General features: G+C 38.6%; 1 protein-coding gene across 1 annotated transcript in view; it reads left to right on the top strand.

The window, feature by feature from the left end:
• Positions 1–22703, top strand: part of LOC126458587 (E3 ubiquitin-protein ligase SMURF2) — a 174825-nt gene that overhangs the window by 84475 nt on the left and 67647 nt on the right. The window contains exons 7-9 of the mRNA XM_050095725.1: positions 1504–1703; positions 13193–13433; positions 21563–22016. Of these exons, the coding sequence (XP_049951682.1) occupies positions 1504–1703; positions 13193–13433; positions 21563–22016 (895 nt within the window). The remainder of the gene's footprint in view (positions 1–1503; positions 1704–13192; positions 13434–21562; positions 22017–22703) is intronic.

Below are 22703 nucleotides of genomic sequence, written 5' to 3'. Positions count from 1 at the left end.
AGATTCCATATGGTATATGTCATCCTCTCCTGGCATGGCACAAATTGTGACTGTGAAATAGCACTACTTCAAAACAGCTTAAGCAAACCAGCCATTACCTGAGTGCATATCACTAGGCAGTTTGAAATAGACTGTTCCCTGAAAGTTACCTACCTGTTATTTGGCCAGATTCTAATATTAAATTAAGTATCAACCAAATTCCTTTACAAATAACTTTTTATTACAGTACTTCAAAGTGTATGTATCAACTACAATTTGCAATAAATCTACAGAGTTGTAAATTCAGTTACAAGTATGTCTTCAGAGATAGGTTTTTGTGATTTAGATATAGCTTGCAAGTGTTAACACCACATGCCACTGGGTTACTTATTGCAGAATAAGCTATTGCTAGTTTCCTCTTTCTTTCTTTTTTTTTTTTTTTTAAAAAAAAAAAAAAAAAAAAAAAAAAAAAAAGCTGACCACACCAACATTACTTAACCAAATAAATGTATATGTAACAGTACCAGCAAAATACTACATATCCAATTAGAAAATACTCATCAATATGGAATTACTGTTACTGAGCTCTCAGTTACATTGGAAATTATATGAAGTGAAGTGTAATTAAAAATGACAAGTGTTTTTGAGGATGAAAAACAAACTGCATTTTGTTCTACAAATATTCATGTCGAACCAATTTTTGGCTTATTGGTCCATCTGCAGGATCCTCAGTATCTACAACTACACTTACTTACGTGCTCTGCAAGCCACCATATGGTGCTTAGTGGAAGGTACCTTGTACCATTGCTAGCCATTCCCTTTCCTGTTCCAATCGCAAATGGAGTGACAGCAAAAAGGCTGACTATATGCTTCTGTACAAACTGTAATTTTTCTTATCTCGTCTTTTCCAGTTCTTAACGTGAGACGTATGTTGTTGGCAATAGAAATGTGTGCAGTCAGTCTTAAGTGTTGGTTCTCTAAACTTTGCCAATAATGTTTTGCGAAAAGAATGTAGTCTTCCCTCCAGTGATTGCCATTAGACCTCACGGAGCATTTCTGTAACACTCGTGTGTTAAGCAAACCTACTGATGATAAAGCTAGCAACACGACTCTGAATTGCTTCATTGTCTTAGTTTAATTCAACCTGGTCAGAATCTCATACACTTGAGTAGTAGTTGCATAACTGTTCTACTCATGATCTCATGTACAGATGAGCTACATTTGCTTTCCAACATTACACCAAGGATGTAGAATGGCCCAGTAAGCCGAAAACTTGCTCGAAATATAGTAGTAGAACAAAACAGTTTGTTTCTTTTTCAACTTTAAATACGAATTGTTCTACTGAGAAGTGCATTAAAATGGTAAGTTCATAGAACCATGTTATGTTGTTCTCCTGTGAAGAATTAGTACTATATTTATGTTAAGTAAGTTTTTCATTTTCATTCAAAATAAATTTTAATGTATTAAAAGGATGAGCTTTGAATGATACCTAGTTTTGTATGAAATGGCGTCTTTAATTCACAGTGAAGCTGAAAATCGGCCTTCAAGAACAGAGCTGCCGGCTGCTGGCAGTAGACGTGAACGTGAAAATTCTTCAGGCAGTCAGGCTCAAGCAGCTGCTCATCGTCGACGATCTGCACGGCAGAGAAATTCATTGATGTTGCAACAGGCTGGTCGTGGTTCTCACAATATTAGTCAGCCGGGAGACTTGCCACCAGGATATGGTAAGTGGAAAAACTAGTAACAGGTCTGACAGTGAAAAGGACGGTTTGGGAACCATGGAAATAACATGTTGTATTAGATATCAGAAAATGGGTGGTGCCATCTGCACAATAAACCTTTGCCATTGACCCAGATATTGATGATGATCAGTTGAGATGTCATTGTGGACTGGTGAATGACACGCTGTTGCCGTGAAGGCATTTTAAAAATACAAGAAGAGGTATGTGGCTGTGCAGCATGTGTTTTGTGCTTATTACAGTCTTGTACATCGTGCCCTGGTCCTATCGACATATGCTATGTAAGTGTGGCTACCAAACTTTGAGGAAATGGGTGACACAGTGCAAAAGAGGAGTGGAAATGATGATATGAGACAAGAAGAAATTGGAATTAATACGGAAGATATAAGGGATACAGTATTGGTCACAGTTTATCAGAGTATTGTATAACAATAACGGAAATGCTTCGCTGGAGCAAAATGTAAAGTAAGGGAAAGGGAATTGATCACCTATAGCAGATCGATGTGTGGATGTGGTGCTATAGAAGGATGTTGAAAACTAGGTGGACTGATAAAAAGAAGGAATGAGATGATTCTAAGCAGAATTGGTGAAGGAAGGGACATATGGAAAACACTGACAAGAAGACAGGACAAGATGATAGAACTTGTGGTAAAACATGATAATAAACAGAGCAGAAGAGTTTAGTGGAAGACAGAGACTAGAATATATCCAACAAATAATTGAGAATGTGCAGGGTGTAAGTGTAACTCCGAGCTGAATAGGTTCCACAGGATAAGTCACAGTGGCCCAAATCAAACCAGTCAGAAGACTGATGTCTCAAAAAAATTTAACAGAATTGCTGATTTTTTTTTTTCTTTCATAAATGTACACAGTCAGTAAGAAAATAGTGACACACTTTTTGTTCTACATTGTGGTTGATTATTGTTTGTTGTCTGTGTTCTACTTTTTCAGTAAACAGTTCATTAAATTTAGGAGCATGTCACCTCTCTCTGGATCTTCTCAGTAGACTGATGATACCTTGTGGCCCAAAACAGCCACTGATATATGAACTTTGAACTGCAAGACAGTCAATTCTTCTTTCCTTCCTGATACACAACCAAATAACCTCCAGCCAGAGAGCAGAGAAGAAAAGACAAGGAAAAAAAGTGGCTCCAGTACAAGGAGGCCTCAGCTGTATTGTAAGCCCCTACCCCACAAGACTGACGTTGTGCACTGTGACATTGTTCCTACTCAGCAGGTGGTGCATGCAGAGGCTGAAATATGACCCACCTTCTCACTTCCTTGCCACCATCCTGATTGCCCCTACATACTACATACAGTAAAACTGGAATGTTTATTTTTACCAGTTAGTGGAATTCTGACACCTGCTTTCTTTTTACCCAGAACATATACAGATCTTCAGGAAATTAGTTCCCCCAACACATATACCCTACCTTACATAACCACTGTACCTATTTGAAAAACAGAATTGACCCTTTGAGGGCATCAGGTGGTGACTGCACTTTGTTGCTTGCGGGCATTTTTAATTATCACTTCCCACATAATACAGCGTTAGAGGCTGTGGCTGTTCCTTACGGATTACTGATTTTATTCTCTGCCATGTCTACCTCCCCCATCAGACAGGGAGCTGACATATCAGGAGATAGCTGACATGATCCATTGTATACCTTCACTTTTTCTCTTTGTGGGTGGTTTCAGTGTCCACAACCCATGGTGGGGCAGTAATAGAACATCTGATGAGGTACTCTAACACAACAAGTGATGAGAGACCTTGACTTATGTTTACTAAGTAGTGACACACCAACTCATTTTAGTGTGGTATCTAGTGTGCATATTGGTATCAATCTCTGTCTGAACCCTGTCTTATCCTTTAAATCCAATGAAGGGTACATGATGATTTCTTTGCAAGTGAACATTTGCCAGTTATCAAGAGCCTCCCACATTTTACCCAATCATGGATACACTACCATATAAAACACCAGTTGAAGGAATATTGCGACTGCTCACATGGGTGGTCCAAGTTGCATCGTATCTATAGTCACCAGCTAACAGCTGGTTTTTCCATTATCCTTTTGCGTAGCAGTATATATTCTGCCTCTAATGTTATTACAGAACACTTCGTGGCACACTTCATGCTAGCATGTGGAGGATAAGAATGTGTCCTTCACTACACAAAATCGGAAACCATGTAATGTTACTTTCAGTGTGACAGTCATGGCATTATTACATCCTTACCACACTGTACAAATGGGGTTTTAGAGGCCCCTTCCTGATTTCTTTTTAAATGAAATTTTCTAACTTTTGGCTGTTTCCTGCCTGAGTTGGGACATCATTTTGTACCATCCATATGCAGGCCAATCCTGGGGTCACTTGTGACTACCAGTGTTTCACTGTGAAGAAGTGTTATGCACTCCAAGCAGCCTTTCGATGTAGAACTGTTCATCCACACCCAGAACTTTACCTTTGTTATGAACCGCTCAATGGGGTAGTTTTTTTTTTTTTTAAAGCTGGATCAATGTGGCCACCACATTTGCCTACTTAAAAAGAATTACCAGTTGGCCTACATTAATAAAAAATGTTCATAAAAAATCTTACCCAAATGCAGATCAAAATGAATCAAACACTACATATCTAAAATGAACCGCTTTTCATAAAACTTTGTTGACAATAATACTATATTGCAATCTTGAGACTTAAATAATATACACATTTTCAATAATAAATAAGGGTGTGAGAGTTTAGAAATAAGATGACATAGTTTTACATGTTGTTTTGTGTGAATTAAATATTTTTGAGTTTGATTTGGTGAAATTTCCACCTCAGTCACTCTTGGCAAGAGCTGCATTGTGCACAAGGGAAAAAGTGTCTGTGCCTGCTGGCTATCCCTCCTTGACGAGGCCCAGCTTAGCTGCTGGTGTACCTGCTGCAGGCGCTAAGTGCCTTGACCATAAATTAAATATCAGAGCACATTCAGTAAAACATCAACCCTCTCAGCTTTCTGAATCGGAAATACCTTAGTTCCTTTTACACACAGAGACATCCTGTCTTGCAGTATTTCTAAAGAAAACTGCCAAAATATATCTAAGCTGGGCTGCAAGCCCACAGCTTAAATTATTTTGTTAGGTGCTCTATATCTGGTGTTACTTGCTGGAAATCATCAACATATTAAAACTCGCATTCAGGAGTTTCTCAGTAACCATTTATGTGGCTTGAAACATTCGTCCCAGCTATTCAAAACATCATTATCTATACTGAAAATATCCTTGGAAATGTTTGTGTGTGCTCAAACCAAACACAGATGTTCACACTGTAATCTTTCTTGTCGCAAATGTTGTTATAACACGTAACAACTTACTTGAGGATAATTGTTTCATTAAAACAAGCTATACTACAACACAGCAAGCTCTCATATTCTAAGTTACGTAAGGTGGAAGTCTCCCTTGTGGCGTGTAAGTTTGTATTGTGCACAAGTTTCGTACAATAGCCATTTACTGTAATTTGGTACTTGTTTACATTATTTGTCACCATTATATTGTTTTATTTTTACTTTTGTAATTTATCTTATCAGCATTCAGTCAATTACGTAGAAGCTCATTCCGGGACGAGTACCTTTTACACAGAAGGCTGCCAGCATGCATTTTGGTCTTCATACAGAGCAGGCCAGAGTTGGCAGGTCCCTGCGCTGTCAGAATTGATATGCACACCATGCAATCGTTCTCAAATAATTTTACAGAATATATTTGGTAAAAAAAAAATCTCCGTTACTTGAAGGTTTATATGTTGGCTTCATGGTGAAATGCTCACCGTTTCATTAATGGACATAGTTATTGTGATATTTCAATTATAATCACAAAATTTGAAAACATTACAATGAAAAATAGGGGTTGCTGTGAGTTTACGTGTGGTGCATATTAGACCATAAATTGCAGTGTATGAAATATAGCTTACATTTTAAATTTTTCTTTAAATTTGAAAGGGGATCAATATCTGCCCGCAGTCTCGAGAAAATTGATTTTGTGTAGCATGTTCACTTCCAACTCAACATGCTTGAGAATGAAACATTCAGTAATACCTTTCATTTCTCATGAACTGTTAGTTATCAAAATGAGATTTTGGCAAATGATAGCATACCAAGGAGAGTAGTTTTCCATGTGGTTAACATACGGAACTTTCTTATTTATGGCACTATAGCAGAAGCTATAGTTTTTATTTTAATTTTTCAAACAAGTACTGTAATTTTTTTTAAGTCATCAACAGCTAGTGAAAAGTGAATTTTCTACTATGAGAAATATAAAGTTTCTTCTCTTACATTACTGTAAACTGACACATTGAGGTTTTCTGTAAGGTACTGACCTCCCTGGTCACCAGTTGCCTGTTTAGTAAGACATTCCATTTCAGTATTCTGTTGCAGCAGCTACTGCACGGTGAGTTTGTGCTAATTATACAGTGTTTTAGCAAAAGAAGCAAACTTAAACCTGTCAACAAGAGAAATGTAGCGGTTACTCATGATTAATGATGATTCTTAGTGAGAAAAGGTTAATATTTCAGACAAAAATAAATCTCTAATTCTGTTGCAATTTTAGTGGACTATCATAACCCTTTGCATTTTAAATAGTGGACAGCTGGCGCTGAAAATTACTAAAGGATTTCCTCCTGTCTTCACCTGAGAAATAAAAATATAATTTGCATCGAATAATGTACCATATTTTTGTTCACGTCCCCCTTCAGAGAGAAGTGGTGACTGTCTTCACCTTAATATATATATATATATAATGGAAGGAAACATTCCACGTGGGAAAAATTATATATAAAAACAAAGATGAGGTGACTTACCGAACAAAAGCGCTGGCAGGTCGATAGACACACAAACAAACACAAACACACACACACAAAATTCAAGCTTTCGCAACAAACTGTTGCCTCATCAGGAAAGAGGGAAGGAGAGGGGAAGACAAAAGGAAGTGGGTTTTAAGGGAGAGGGTAAGGAGTCATTCCAATCCCGGGAGCGGAAAGACTTACCTTAGGGGGAAAAAAGGACAGGTATACACTCGCACACACGCACATATCCATCCACACATACAGACACAAGCAGACATATTTAAATATGTCTGCTTGTGTCTGTATGTGTGGATGGATATGTGCGTGTGTGCGAGTGTATACCTGTCCTTTTTTCCCCCTAAGGTAAGTCTTTCCGCTCCCGGGATTGGAATGACTCCTTACCCTCTCCCTTAAAACCCACTTCCTTTTGTCTTCCCCTCTCCTTCCCTCTTTCCTGATGAGGCAACAGTTTGTTGCGAAAGCTTGAATTTTGTGTGTGTGTGTTTGTGTTTGTTTGTGTGTCTATCGACCTGCCAGCGCTTTTGTTCGGTAAGTCACCTCATCTTTGTTTTTATATATAATATATATATATATATATATATATATATATATATATATATATATATATATATATATATATATAATGGAAGGAAACGTTCCACGTGGGAAAAATTATATATAAAAACAAAGATGAGGTGACTTACCGAACAAAAGCGCTGGCAGGTCGATAGACACACAAACATACACACAAAACTCAAGCTTTCGCAACAAACTGCTGCCTCAGGAAAGAGGGAAGGAGAGGGGAAGACGAAAGGAAGTGGGTTTTAAGGGAGAGGGTAAGGAGTCATTCCAATCCCGGGAGCGGAAAGACTTACCTTAGGGGGGAAAAAAGGACAGGTATACACTCACACACACGCACATATCCATCCACACATACAGACACAAGCAGACATATATATATATATATATATATATATATATATATATATATATATGAATATAATAGAGGGAAACATTCCACGTGGGAAAAATATATCTAAAAAGAAAGATGATGAAACTTACCAAACAAAAGCGCTGGCAGGTCGATAGACACACAAACAAACACAAACATACACACAAAATTCTAGCTTTCGCAACCAATGGTTGCCTCGTCAGGAAAGAGGGAAGGAGAAGGAAAGACAAAAGGATATGGGTTTTAAGGGAGAGGGTAAGGAGTCATTCCAATCCCGGGAGCGGAAAGACTTACCTTAGGGGGAAAAAAGGACAGGTATACACTCGCACACACACACATATCCATCCACACATACACAGACACAAGCAATATATATATATATATATATATATATATATATATATATATATATATATATATAGAGGGAAGCATTCCACGTGGGAAAAATTTACCAAAAAACAAAGATGATGTGACTAACCGAACGAAAGCGCTGGCAGGTCGAAAGACACACAAACATACAAACAAAATTCAAGCTTTCGCAACAAACTGTTGCCTCATCAGGAAAGAGGGAAGGAGAGGGAAAGACGAAAGGATGTAGGTTTGGTAAGTCACATCATCTTTGTTTTTAGGTATATTTTTCCCATGTGGAATGTTTCCCTCTATTAATTCATATCATTAATTTGAACCCAACAATTACGTTTGTTATTGTCACTGTTGCATTTCGAAATCTTTTCTGTCGTCTCTGTCGTCTTATTTTCTGTTTTTGTTTTTGCCAGTATTTCACTTTGTATTCACCTTCTCCTTTTTACCGTAATCTACTATACAATTTTATCCCGCCTATATATACTCAATAATACGTCACCCACTTCCAAACCATAACCAAAAAATTTTTTTTTCCACTTTCAACACTACTGCTGCTATAAAATCCACCGTTTCTAGTCCACAAACAGTTCCTTTCACCTATTAAACAACCATTTCGTCTAGTTCTGATAACTTTCGCTTTATTTCTATTTCCGTTTTTCCTACATCACTGATAATTTTTAGCCGCTTCCCACAGGTTTTAACGTCATTATTTCTTCGCCAGACAATTGTTAGCCTCATTTTCATAATCTGCCACCACAAAACCTCTCTTTTTAATACATTTACACGCTGTTTTTTCGAAATTTTCCCGAATCTCTCCATCCTTTAATGTGTTTTGGCGGCAACACAACCACCTAACCTTTGTGCACATCGTTGTCTACCAACCCAAGTTCACCACAGGATCAACATAGCCCAGCTTTATCCAACACTTTTTCGCCTTTTTTCACAACAGATCTCCAGTTACTTTCTCCAGTTATTTTCATTTCCATTTCAATCTCATGTTACACTTTCCATCTTCTAATACCATGTCACCCTCACAACACCCCCTCAACGACCAGGCCTTTACAAATGTCTGCTTGTGTCTGTGTATGTGCGGATGGATATGAGTGTGTGTGCGAGTGTATACCTGTCCTTTTTTCCCACTAAGGTAAGTCTTTCCGCTCCCGGGATTGGAATGACTCCTTACCCTCTCCCTTAAAACCCACTTCCTTTCGTCTTTCCCTCTCCTTCCCTCTTTCCTGAGGAGGCAACAGTTTGTTGCGAAAGCTTGAATTTTGTGTGTATGTTTGTGTTTGTTTGTGTGTCTATCGACGTGCCAGCGCTTTCGTTTGGTAAGTCACATCTTTGTTTTTAGGTATATTTTTCCCATGTGGAATTATATATATATATATAAACAAAGATAAGGTGACTTACCGAACGAAAGGTCGATAGACACACAAACATACACACAAAATTCAAGCTTTCGCAACAAACTGTTGCCTCATCAGGAAAGAGGGAAGGAGAGGGGAAGACGAAAGGAAGTGGGTTTTAAGGGAGAGGGTAAGGAGTCATTCCAATCCCGGGAGCGGAAAGACTTACCTTAGGGAAAAAAAGATGGGTATACACACTCACACACACACACACACACACACACACACACACACACACACACACACACATATCCATCCACACATATACAGACACAAGCAGACATAATTAAAGACAAAGAGTTTGGGCAGAGATGTCAGTCGAGGCGGAAGTGCAGAGGCAAAGATGATGTTGAATGACAGGTGAGGTGTGAGTGGCGGCAACTTGAAATTAGCGGAGATTGAGGCCTGGTGGGTAACGGGAAGAGAGGATATATTGAAGAGCAAGTTTCCATCTCCGGAGTTGGGATAGGTTGGTGTTGGTGGGAAGTATCCAGATAACCCGGACGGTGTAACACTGTGCCAAGATGTGCTGGCCGTGCACGAAGGCATGTTTAGCCACAGGGTGATCCTCATTACCAACAAACACTGTCTGCCTGTGTCCATTCATGCAAATGGACAGTTTGTTGCTGGTCATTCCCTCATAGAATGCATCACAGTGTAGGCAGGTCATTTGGTAAATCACGTGGGTGCTTTCACATGTGGCTCTGCCTTTGATCGTGTACACCTTCCGGGTTACAGGACTGGAGTAGGTGGTAGTAGGAGGGTGCATGGGACAGGTTTTACACCGGGGGCGGTTACAAGGATAGGAGCCAGAGGGTAGGGAAGGTGGTTTGGGGATTTCATAGGGATGAACTAACAGGTTACGAAGGTTAGGTGGACGGCGGAAAGACACTCTTGGTGGAGTGGGGAGGATTTCATGAAGGATGGATCTCATTTCAGGGCAGGATTTGAGGAAGTCGTATCCCTGCTGGAGAGCCACATTCAGAGTCTGATCCAGTCCTGGAAAGTATCCTGTCACAAGTGGGGCACTTTTGTGTTTCTTCTGTGGGAGGTTCTGGGTTTGAGAGGATGAGGAAGTGGCTCTGGTTATTTGCTTCTGTACCAGGTCGGGAGGGTAGTTGCGGGATGCGAAAGCTGTTGTCAGGTTGTTGGTGTAATGGTTCAGGGATTCCGGACTGGAGCAGATTCGTTTGCCATGAAGACCTAGGCTGTAGGGAAGGGACCGTTTGATGTGGAATGGGTGGCAGCTGTCATAATGGAGGTACTGTTGCTTGTTGGTGGGTTTGATGTGGACGGACGTGTGAAGCTGGCCATTGGACAGGTGGAGGTCAACATCAAGGAAAGTGGCATGGGATTTGTAGTAGGACCAGGTGAATCTGATGGAACCAAAGGAGTTGAGGTTGGAGAGGAAAATCTGGAGTTCTTCTTCACTGTGATTCCAGATCATGAAGATGTCATCAATAAATCTGTACCAAACTTTGGGTTGGCAGGCTTGGGTAACCAAGAAGGCTTCCTCTAAGCGACCCTTGAATAGGTTGGCGTATGAGGGGGCCATCCTGGTACCCATGGCTGTTCCCTTTAATTGTTGGTATGTCTGGCCTTCAAAAGTGAAGAAGTTGTGGGTCAGAATGAAGCTGGCTAAGGTAATGAGGAAAGAGGTTTTAGGTAGGGTGGCAGGTGATTGGCGTGAAAGGAAGTGCTCCATCGCAGCGAGGCCCTGGACGTGCGGGATATTTGTGTATAAGGAAGTGGCATCAATGGTTACAAGGATGGTTTCTGGGGGTAACGGATTGGGTAAGGATTCCAGGCGTTCGAGAAAGTGGTTGGTGTCTTTGATGAAGGATTGGAGACTGCATGTAATGGGTTGAAGGTGTTGATCTACGTAGGCAGAGATACGTTCTGTGGGGGCTTGGTAACCAGCTACGATGGGCCGGCCGGGATGATTGGGTTTGTGAATTTTAGGAAGAAGGTAGAAGGTAGGGGTGTGGGGTGTTGGTGGGGTCAGGAGGTTGATGGAGTCAGGTGAAAGGTTTTGTAGGGGGCCTAAGGTTCTGAGGATTCCTTGAAGCTCCGCCTGGACATCAGGAATGGGATTACCTTGGCAAACTTTGTATGTGGTGTTGTCTGAAAGCTGACGCAGTCCCTCAGCCACATACTCCTGACGATCAAGTACCACGGTCGTGGAACCCTTGTCCGCCGGAATAATGACGATGGACCGGTCAGCCTTCAGATCACGGATAGCCTGGGCTTCAGCAGTGGTGATGTTGGGAGTAGGATTAAGGTTTTTTGAGAAGGATTGAGAGGCAAGGCTGGAAGTCAGAAATTCCTGGAAGGTTTGGAGAGGGTGATTTTGAGCAAGAGGAGGTGGGTCCCCCTGTGACAGAGGACGGAACTGTTTCAGGCAGGGTTCAATTTGGATAGTGTCTTGGGGAGTTGGATCATTAGGAGTAGGATTAGGATCATTTTTCTTCGTGGCAAAGTGATACTTCCAGCAGAGAGTACGAGTGTAGGACAGTAAATCTTTGACGAGGGCTGTTTAGTTGAATCTGTGAGTGGGGCTGAAGGTGAGGCCTTTGAATAGGACAGAGGTTTCGGGCTGGGAGAGAGGTTTGGAGGAAAGGTTAACTACTGAATTAGGGTGTTGTGGTTCCGGATTGTGTTGATTGGAATTTTGAGGTTTTGGAGGGAGTGGAGCTGGAAGTGGGGGATTGAGTAGATGGGAGAGACTGGGTTTGTGTGCAATGAGAGGAGGTTGAGGTTTGCTGGAAAGGTTGTGAAGGGTGAGTGAGTTGCCTTTCCGGAGGTGGGAAACCAGGAGATTGGATAGTTTTTTGAGGTGAAGGGTGGCATGCTGTTCTAATTTGCGGTTGGCCTGTAGGAGGATGCTCTGAACAGCCGGTGTGGATGTGGGAGAGGAAAGATTGAGGACTTTTATTAAGTTTCCATTGCAACGTTTTTGAATTTCATGCTTATATCTGAAACATCACAATAACTATGACTTTAATGAAATGATGGTCATTTCACCTTGAAGCTGATATATAAAGCTACAAGTAATGAAGTAATGTGTGTGTGGGTGGAGGGGGTGGAGGGGGGGGGGGAGGGGGGGGGGGGGCTGGGCTATGCTCCCCAAGCATAAAAGTTGTTTGTCCTGTTGAGCACTTGGATAGCCTCATAAAATGAAACACCTGGGCATCCAGTATGCTACACATCACTCTGCTGACACAGAACACTTTGTGTTCTGCAGTATGGCAACAAATCAGCACTATTGGTTTCTCATTGCAACACTGTAATATGTTACTGCTATGTGGAAAGGCCAATGAAGCCTTAGCTGGTATTAAATATGTTCTCTGTGATAGCAAATGTATGTGAGAAACATTACTGAACTACCAATAATATTAGGTTCTGAAAAGGAACCTACTTAGCAGGGTAGGAGACTGCATGCAAGTGTTATACATACAAACGAGAAACATTAACTTAGCCTCTCATTTGTGTTCTGTGCTGCTTAATAGCATCACTAGAAAAATAAGCAATGAAACAAATATATTGATCAAAATTTGGAATAACTTCATTTTTTAAAAAGTTACTTCACCACAGTGAAGAATGATATTTAAACTATTGTTATACCAAGTGTATGAACCATATACCACTTTGCTCTTTCTTATTAACACCAACTTCTGCTACACAGTGATACTTATTGATTGTATAAATTTTATATTGCTTTTATCAGTAATGTTTTAATATTTATTTTGGAGTGATTTGGTATTTGCATAATTTTGGACATGAAACATAATCATTATCTTGAGTCTAAATTTGATGTATTAAATAAAGAATGTATATCCTGTGATGCAACTAAATTACTGCTTTAGAAATAGAACATGTACTTTCATTGCAGCGAGGTGGCAACTTGGTTAAAAACTAATTACATTAATTTTCAGAATTACGAACAACGCAGCAAGGGCAGGTGTATTTCTACCATGTTCCATCTGGAATAAGTACATGGCATGACCCACGCATTCCACGAGACCTGACTGTAAGCTCAGATCTCGGTCCTTTACCACCAGGATGGGAAATGAGGCAAACTAGTTCTGGACGTATTTATTTTGTAGATCACAATAACCGCACCACTCAGTTCACTGATCCACGGCTGTCTGGTGCAGTAATCTCAAATCTCATTAAGTAAGTTTTTCTGCAGTGGTGATCTTGATTATTGTTTTTGATGCTGCAACTCTCCAGTTATTAATGAAACATTTGATTCTCTTGTTATTCTTGGTTCAGTTTGATCATGTTCCCTCTTATGTTTGTGTCAGGTAAACTGTGTAAATCAAATGAGAGATCTTTATAAACTCACAGTCAGAATGGGAGCTTATATATTCATGTTGAGAAATAGTGGTAGCTTGTAATATAGCTCAAAATGTCCTGTTGTTTCCTTAAATCATTCCATATAAATGCCATCATAGTCTATTTGAGGATGCTGAACTAGTGTGCTATGTCAAATGACCTCTGTACAAAGAGGGCATGAAATGATTGAAAAGAAAGAGGCAAACTTTAAAGAAATTGATTTCAGAAATAGTGTGGCATGAAATGAAATATTTCAGCATAATGCTGTGGAAACACTAATTATCTGTTAAACGTTACCTGAAACTTCCCAAATTAATCAAAGACTGGGTTAGGATAATTGTTTTCTTTTCCTTCTCCTAAAGGCAGTTGTTCATTGTTCTGTTTTCTGTAATTTCTACTCGTTACTTTCATTTTTTAACAATTCAGTTTTATGCAGACTCTTAATTTTTTGGTACTGTCAGTAGTGCATATAAAACAAGTGCCCTGTTGCTCTCATACTAAATGTGCATACGAATTAAATGCATGGAAAAGTTAAAGAATTTACTGTATTGTGCACAAACACACAATTTTAATATGTATGTGGGACAGATTAATTGGGATTAAATATTGGAAATAACGTACGTGTGTGTGTGTGTGCGTGTGTGTGTGTGTGTGTGTGTGTGTGTGTGTGTGTGTGTGTGTGTGTGTGTCGGGGGGGGGGGGGGGGGGTGCGTGCGTGCGCGCGCATGTCTGTGTTTACGTTCTTTGTCTACTGTGCCTACTTTCGTGGCAGTATCAAACTATTTATGTTCAAACATGAAAGTGAACGCCACCCACACCCTCACCCACACCCACACATTACCGGTCACTCTTGTGGTGTGTGCACACAACAGAATTCTGCTGACAGCACTTAGTATTGGATGGTAACTGTTACAGTGATTTTGTGCTTCTCCTCAACTGACTGGTTTGCCAGGAACTTCATCTGTGAAGTTTCAGACATCACCTAACAAGTGCAGAAATTCCCGATGTAGGCTTCTTCTAATGAAATGACAGACTTCTGTGTTCAGGCGACAACATTAATTTCTTAGCTTTGAAAGGCAGATATGTTTTAAACAGGAAATTATGAAATGCAGAAACTGGAATATGTTTCAACCTAGAAGTAACTGCTAGGGGAAAGTTGTTGTTAAAATTTTATTTTGGTAAGTAATAGAGAACAGGACAGCTGACAATACAAAGAGGAATGTGACAGAAATTGTAAGAGTGAGCAGGAAAGTGATAGGGAAAGTATCACAAATAGAACAATATACATGAAACTGAGGAAGACTATACTGTAATTTGACATTGTATGAATGAACTGCTGGTTAGGCAAACACACATAATCTTGTCACTGAAAACATAAGCCTAATAGATTGATGGAGTAGAATGAGGAGGAGAAGGTTCTTAAATTATGAAACCTGAATGAAAATTACACAAGTTATCAAAATTATAGCCTTCTTCTCACATAACACGTGAATAAGAAATGTAATGAAGTAGTGTAATAACATGCAACTGGGACAAAAGAAACTTGGAACATTTGCAAATCTCAGATAAGTCAAAATATCTGAATGAAAGTAAGGCCTGCTATTCCAGTAGAACAACAGTTTTGGTAATTCAGGTAGTTATTCATATAAAGGCTTACATAACCTGAACGTAACACAAGTACTCACAGGAATCAGTTTTATAAAAAGTTTGAAATGTTTGCTTTTAAACTCAAAATATCTATAATAGTATTGTTGCAGTTTCAGAGTATGATACATGAAGAAAACAAGAAATATGTGCAAAATACAGTGAGACAAAATTTAAATTATTCAGAAAATAATTGGAATTTACTGTAACTACCAGTAATATGCAGTGGAAAGAAAAAGTAACTTCCGATCACGGCTTTTATTTAAGAACAGAACAGTTATTATTTTACTTTACAGTTTAGTCAAGAGTTACTCTTCTGTTAAATTTACTGACACCAGTCCCTTATTACATTAAAAGATATTGCAATTTACCTTCAAAATTAGAGATAGATAGAAAGAGAGAGAGAGAGAGAGAGAGAAGGAAAGTGTAAGAATATACCTTCACCGCATGTGTAATCAAAATTCTTTGTTTTAGTGAATTTTTCTCTCCACTTTCTTTCAAAGTTTGGCTGATCCTCACTTTGAGGTGTAGGTGTAGATGGTGAAATATTCTGCGAGGCATAATTATCTGAACCACTGGGGTTTGTTTCACTATCTGCCTGCGTGAAAAGGCTTTGTCACAATTGTTAACATTTTCGTCATCTTCATTTTCAATGCCAGTTATTTATGAAGTATCAGTGGGAATATTCTCATACAAAACCTCTTCAATTTCTGCATCAGTCAAAGGGCGAAAACAACCATCAGTATTATGATTTTTGTCCATGTGTGTGAGAAGAAGTTAGACGAACAACATGTGAGAGGTTACGTCATGCAGCTACAATAAAGTGCTCTCACAGCTTGGCGGTACTTGTAAGTCCACTTTATATTTTCCATTGTATGTCATTTGTTTATAGTGTAATGCTCCAAACTAGTGTAAAAAAGAGACAAAAGTTCTTACAATGGAAAATCCGACAGAAATTTCAATAGCTTGCACACAAAGATAGACAACAGTATGGAAACAAACATGTGAAATCTTCTGTTTTCACTGTAGCTACAAGGAGTTTAAAGCTTTGTTGCCAGAGAGGTGTAGCTATTGCATAGTAACAGCTTTGAAACAGTAGAGTGGAGGTACAGGAAAGTAACAACAGGCTCTCAGCACACAAAACTGAACTGTGAGAAACTTATGTGACTAAAAACTTACTGGTAGCTTTACGTGCCATCGGGCAACAAAGAGTTAAAACAGGGTTTATGGTTTGAAGGCAAATGGAATAATCACACGAATGACGTGATTTGTCTTTATGCTGATCTTAACAAAATACAGAAGGCCATTATATGAAAAATTTCAATGCTTAAACTTTACCTGTATATTCTCATCTTGTACATGCAGTTGAATCCACAGAATATTCAATCCTGTGAAAATGCTAAGTGTTTAAGATGATAAATGTGCTACTTCTGAATGATCATAGCTGTAAACCTGAATACACTTCATATCACATCGTTGTGACAATTAACTGAAGTAAATTAAAGATATTTATTAATGATTGCGATCTGTGGCCTTTCAATTTAAGCAATTGATTAATTTTTCATTCAGCTTGGTAAGTAGACTGGAACGTGTTGGCTTTTTAAGGTTTAGTCTTCCTGAATAATTAAGTATTGTAAGAACACACTAATTGTATACTTTATTTTGAAAATGGTCATATTAGATCTTTGAGTAGCAACAATGTGAAAAATATAAAATTTAAAATTATTCATATAATTAACCTTTATCGTCACAATACATGAATACAGGAAGAAATTGACAGAAAGAAATCAATTGCGTGTTTTAAGGACGTGGTTGCACTTAAGAATGTAGTGTGAAATTTTTCAAAAATTAATCTTTATCATCATAGCAATCAGCCAAATACAGAAAGAAACTGGCAAAAAATAAACAATCAATTGATTTAAAGAGGTAAGTTCATTTTGGAACCACTAGGACATATAGTTTTCAACCACCCATCATTTCATATGATATATTTTAAAGCAAATTTGCATTTTCTGAGACAAACTCTGACATCTTGAATCCTCCATAAACTCATATACCCAAAACAAATTATAGTCCTAAATAACAAGCAAAAGTGGGGTTACAACTTAATAAAATTTGAATCACAATTACATTCTGTCCCATTGGTTTCATTTCGGTAATACTCAGAAAACAGTAGTAAAAACTGAAATTTACATTACAATAATTTAGATATATTTACTTTCATTGTCGAGATTAGATTAACTTTCATTCCAATTGATCCGTAGTGAGGAGGTCCTCCAGGATGTAGAACATGTCAGAAAAACAACAATACATGACAAATATTTGCAACTGAAACAAATAAGCTAATGTACCTTCCACAGGTCCCAAGTGGAATTTTTAATGAACACTATATGAAAGAATCATTTTACAAACACTCATTTACTAAGATCGCATTAATACACTGAATTTAAAATAAAAAAGTTTTTTTATATAAGGTAATAAACATATAATAGAACTACTACAATACATGTATGAACACATTACTGCACTGAAGTGGTGCAGAAGTTAGATGGTGCACTAAATTTGTAGAAGTACCTCATTGTACCACTAGAAGTCTCTGTCTTGCAGTAGCATTGGTAATATCATGCAAAAGTCACTAGTGCCCACTGGGGCTCAAAGGTTTAATATGTAAATAATTTAGGAGTAAAGGAGACCACTTGCAGAATAGCAGAAGGATTGACTCACCATCAACAGGCACACACAAGAAACAAAGAAACTCTAATTGTTCAAAGGATTTTTCCAAAAGCAGCATGTTTTCTTCTTTTGTATTTGTCTGTTGATGACTCAATGTGTGAGTGGTCTCCTTTACCCCTAAATTATGTATGTTCTGCAGGAAGTTTCCCTACTATAATCATATTAATATGTAGAATATTAGTAGTAACTGTGACATTTCTGATAAGACAGATTTAATATTATGAAAATTGTTTCATGAAGTACCAGTTTTATTGTTCACCATGATGTGTGGAAGTACATCTTAAATGAAATGGGAGTAACAGATAAATCTGTAGACTGTGCAACATGAAAGAGTGGGTGAGGTAATGGACTTACATGTAGGAGTAATGAGATTTGACCATCTTTGTTTAGATGTTATGTGCAATGCTAAATTGCATGAAGTAACTGTCTGTATTCTTCATTCAAGGCCACATCTTGATTCTTGTCTGCCTGTTGTGGATGTGTTAAAAAGAGAGCATTGGACCTTTAACAAGCTGATTTAGTCATCTTATCTGCAAGCTAGTCTTTTCTACAGAGCTGTACCTGTGCTCACACATACTCCAAACATATTTAGATGTGGAGCCACACAGATACCGCTGTGCTGTGGATGTTTTGAGACCTAAAACACTATTTCTAACTCATTTATGTAGTATCTCATTAGAGGTTGGTTATTTCATTGGAGAATTTGTGGATGTTTATTGTTGGAGTCTCCTGTTGATATTTTTTAATCCTATTTATATTTCAGTACTGACATCAGGACATTGTTCTATCTTTGTTATCATGCTCTTCACAGAGTACATTTCACTTTTAAGCGATTTGCAAAGAGGAAAAAATTGTTATAGAAATGACAGTAAGATTGATTTTTTGGTGTAAAAAAATTGTGGTGACTCTTTTACAGAATTTCAAGATAGGAGTTGTGAATTGTATACCTTACCACATACAACACTCCACTATTTGTCCTACAGCAAATGTACGGGAACGAGGGGGGGGGGGGGGGGGGGAGAGAATCGTAAAGCTTTAACTAACCACCCCAATAAAAAATGTTGTGTAATTAATTTTTGTACATACATGTGTACAGTTGTGTTAAGTATTGAAATCCCTGTGCCACAATTCCACAGCATCCTGCTAGAGGAGCCGAAAGACGATTTTACGGGCTATTGATAAAGTGGAATAATGTGTTGTAATTCATTTTCTGCACTGGAGGGGGATCAATGCCACAATAATCCAGGCTGTCAGTGAAGTTGTACAGCAACAATGCGCCATTGCATTAGACAGTGGTTAGGTGTCCCTAACACTTCCAGTGTGGTTGAACAAGTCTGAGTGACGAAGGATGAAATGAGAGATCATTCTTCTGTAAATAAATGAGGATCATGAGAGAAGTGCTCAAAAACTGGCATTCACACCTGATGTGATAGAGGAAGTGAATATAAGTCGTCGGTTAGTTTGTAATGTCTTGCATAACTTGTTGAATGTGAGAAACATTGTTACCTGTTGGGGCTCTGTGACTGCTCACACCCACACATAAAGCACATCAAACTGAGACAGAAACGGAAATGTTGTTGCTGTGTCAGACCAATCCAGGTGACTTCTTCCACCTGCCTAATCACGCTGCGAACGTTAGGTGTATCACTATGTAGCAGCAAGCAGTGGAAATATGTAGATGCACCATAGCTGTAAAAGATGAAGACAAGCCATCACTGTGCAAGGCGATGTCGAGTCTTATTTGGGTGTGTCATGGTGTGGTCATAACAAATTATGCAAATTGTCACAGTGGCATGCTACAGAAATCTCCTCATGAAGTTATGAGAGGCTGTCGGTATCAAAAGTCGAGGTAAGCAGTCTAAGGACGTGTTTGTCCTTCACAACATTGCCCCAGTTCATTCTGCCAGGACACAGTGACACATGCTGCTTCTGTGGGCTACAAATCACATACAACTTGGCTTTGAAAGCGGCCTTTGATTGAGTTATTGTGCTAATACGCAAACAGGAGAGGTTGAACACATCATATTTTAGAGCATTTATTTTGAAAACCAAGTAACATTATGAACATTTAAGGGTTACCTAGTTGTACAAGCCACCTTATCTTTGATGCAAATGAACTTATTTGAAATTTGAAAGTCTTTAAGTTTCTAAATAGGATTACGGAAGTTTTGCTATTGTCACACTTTACAATGTGCAGATAATAAATGTGTACCCCCTGTAATGAAGTACTCGAACTGCTGCAGTCTATGGAAAAATTGTATGTGCAGCTACATAAAATGTCCCATTCAACAAAAACGAAGTGGAAAAAGATTTTACTGAGGATCACATCATCACTGTGACAGTGATATTGCTGACATTGTATAATTTGCACTCAATAAAACCGTACCCTGTGATTAGTGATACAAAAACTGTATGTGTACTATTAACACACTCAATAACTTCCCGAGTCAGTAAAGCAAGAAATATGTGCAGAATGAGCTGTGTTGTGATTAGGTAGCAGGGAACAGTGAACAACTGAAATTGAGGGACACATCATTTTTTGCCATTGAAAAATCATGCTAAAAATTGCTAATAAATGTCTATTTCTTAAAGAAAAAGCAGCTTTAACATCTGTGCAGTTTTGCTACGGTATTATTCAATTAACAGAGTGGTTCAGTGTAAAAAAAATGAGTCTTAATGTATTTTACATTCACTGTTCATTTTGTGTTGTCAGTGACAAAATTCAGTTGAAAAGAGTGGTCACTATAGTGTTCAGAAATATTTTGTATGCCGTAAGGTTGGTCGCACTATTAACTCAACTCCTGATAGCAGCCCTAAGACAAGTCAGTGCCTATAGTATAGTCGTCATTAATGACGTAGCGCACTAGATGGCATGCAGCAAGCGCATCTGTAACAGTCGAAGGTTTAAGATCGTGAATGACTGTTTGCAGGATGCTAAATCCTAACAGACAAGAGGTAAGTTATTGTACAGGCCTCCTATCCCTTAACTTGAATAAATATTAAGTGCCTCACTTCTGCCTAGATGAAAAAAACATGACATTTTATTAAAGAATGAATTGTTAAAGTTCCAGAATGAAATTTTCACTCTGCAGCAGAGTGTGTGTTGATATGAAACTTCCTGGCAGATTAAAACTCTGTGCCGGACTGAGACTCTAACTTTGGATCTTTGCCTTTCACGGGCAATTGCTTTACCAACTGAGCTACCCAAGCATGACTCTCGTCATGTAGGAGACAAGGTACTGTCGGAAGTAAAGCTGTGAGGACGGAGCGTGACTTGTGCGTGGGTAGCTCAGTTGGTAGAGCACTTGCCCGCGAAGGGCAAAGGTCCCGAGTTATTGTCTCGGTCTGGCACACAGTTTTAATTTGCCAGGAAGTTTCAGTTTCAAAATTGTTTTTTTTCAGTCTGTAATGTTCCAGACTGTGAAAAGTCACTGGTAATATGTGATATACAAATTATCTATAAGAATTCACATTTTCTGTTGCCATACATGTAAGGGGTTTCCACATTTACTTTTAAGAAATTTATTTTATCAGATGCACAATGCTTTCACCATTTATTGAAAAGTGTTGATATATTGTTTGTTTATTAGGAAACAAAGCTCAAGCACTTCACCAACCCATGGCGCAACAAGCAGCTCAAATTCCAATTCGAGCAGTGGACGGGTAGATCCCGTGGGGAGGGAAGATTCACCTTCTGGGTCATCTCGCCAGCCTTCTCTGTCCCCTACAAGCAGTGGAAGTAGCACAACAATGAACAGTGAAGCAAGAACTTCGGGAGAAGGAAGTAGCAATAGTGCAACGGAACCTGCTGCCGGTACTGATGGAAGTGCAAATAATAGTGATAATAGAAATTCAGCTTCAGTGTGTGTGTCACTAAATGTACGAAGTGGAGAACTGCCAAGGGAACTGTTGGACAGTGAATTGTTGCCAAAGTACAAACGAGATTTGGTTACGAAGCACAAATCTTTAAGAACTGAACTGCAAGCACTTCAACCACAAAGTGGTCACTGCCGTTTAGAGGTGTCACGGACAGAAATATTTGAGGTAAGGTGTCATGTAGTGTGTTACAAAATATGTACTTTGCCTGTATTTGTAATCTTACACTACCCTTCCTTCCTTCTGGCAAAGTGAGCCTTAACCTTTATACAGATTGGAACATTGTCTTGTCACTGAAAATCAGACTTGATGTTAAATTACAACTGTTCCTTCTGTAGATTACAGTAATACTTTTCAAGTATTTGCTAGATGAATTTCTTGCATTTACTAGTCAAACTCGTGGCAAAATATACAAAAGAGCTTTATGTCTTCTATAAATCATACCCACTAAGGGTCCTACTAATGAACCTTACTCGAGAATTGAGTGAATGAGGATGTTTTAAGATACATTTTTGTAGGATTCTTCCAATTAACCTCAATTTCTTCTGCCTTTCCTACAATCTGTTTTTTTTTTCCCCACTCTTTTACTCGAGACACGTACACGTAGATATTCTGTGGTTGTGACTATTTCTTTTAATTGCTCACTGATTGTGCAATCATACAATAATTGATCTTTCTGCACATTTATGTGTTCCATTGATCAGTAGCATGGAAAAACCGTTATGACATGGAACGTGTCAAATGCACAAGAAATGCGCACAGGAAACAAGTTTTTTTAAATTAATTAATTTATTTATTGATTTTTACATTATAGTGTTGTACCTAAATATTTCTATTATCTATCCCATTCCCTTA

This window comes from Schistocerca serialis, chromosome 2, assembly GCF_023864345.2.
Source record: "Schistocerca serialis cubense isolate TAMUIC-IGC-003099 chromosome 2, iqSchSeri2.2, whole genome shotgun sequence".
Classification (NCBI taxonomy): Eukaryota; Metazoa; Arthropoda; class Insecta; order Orthoptera; family Acrididae; genus Schistocerca; species Schistocerca serialis.
This window is presented reverse-complemented; position numbering and strand designations above follow the sequence as displayed.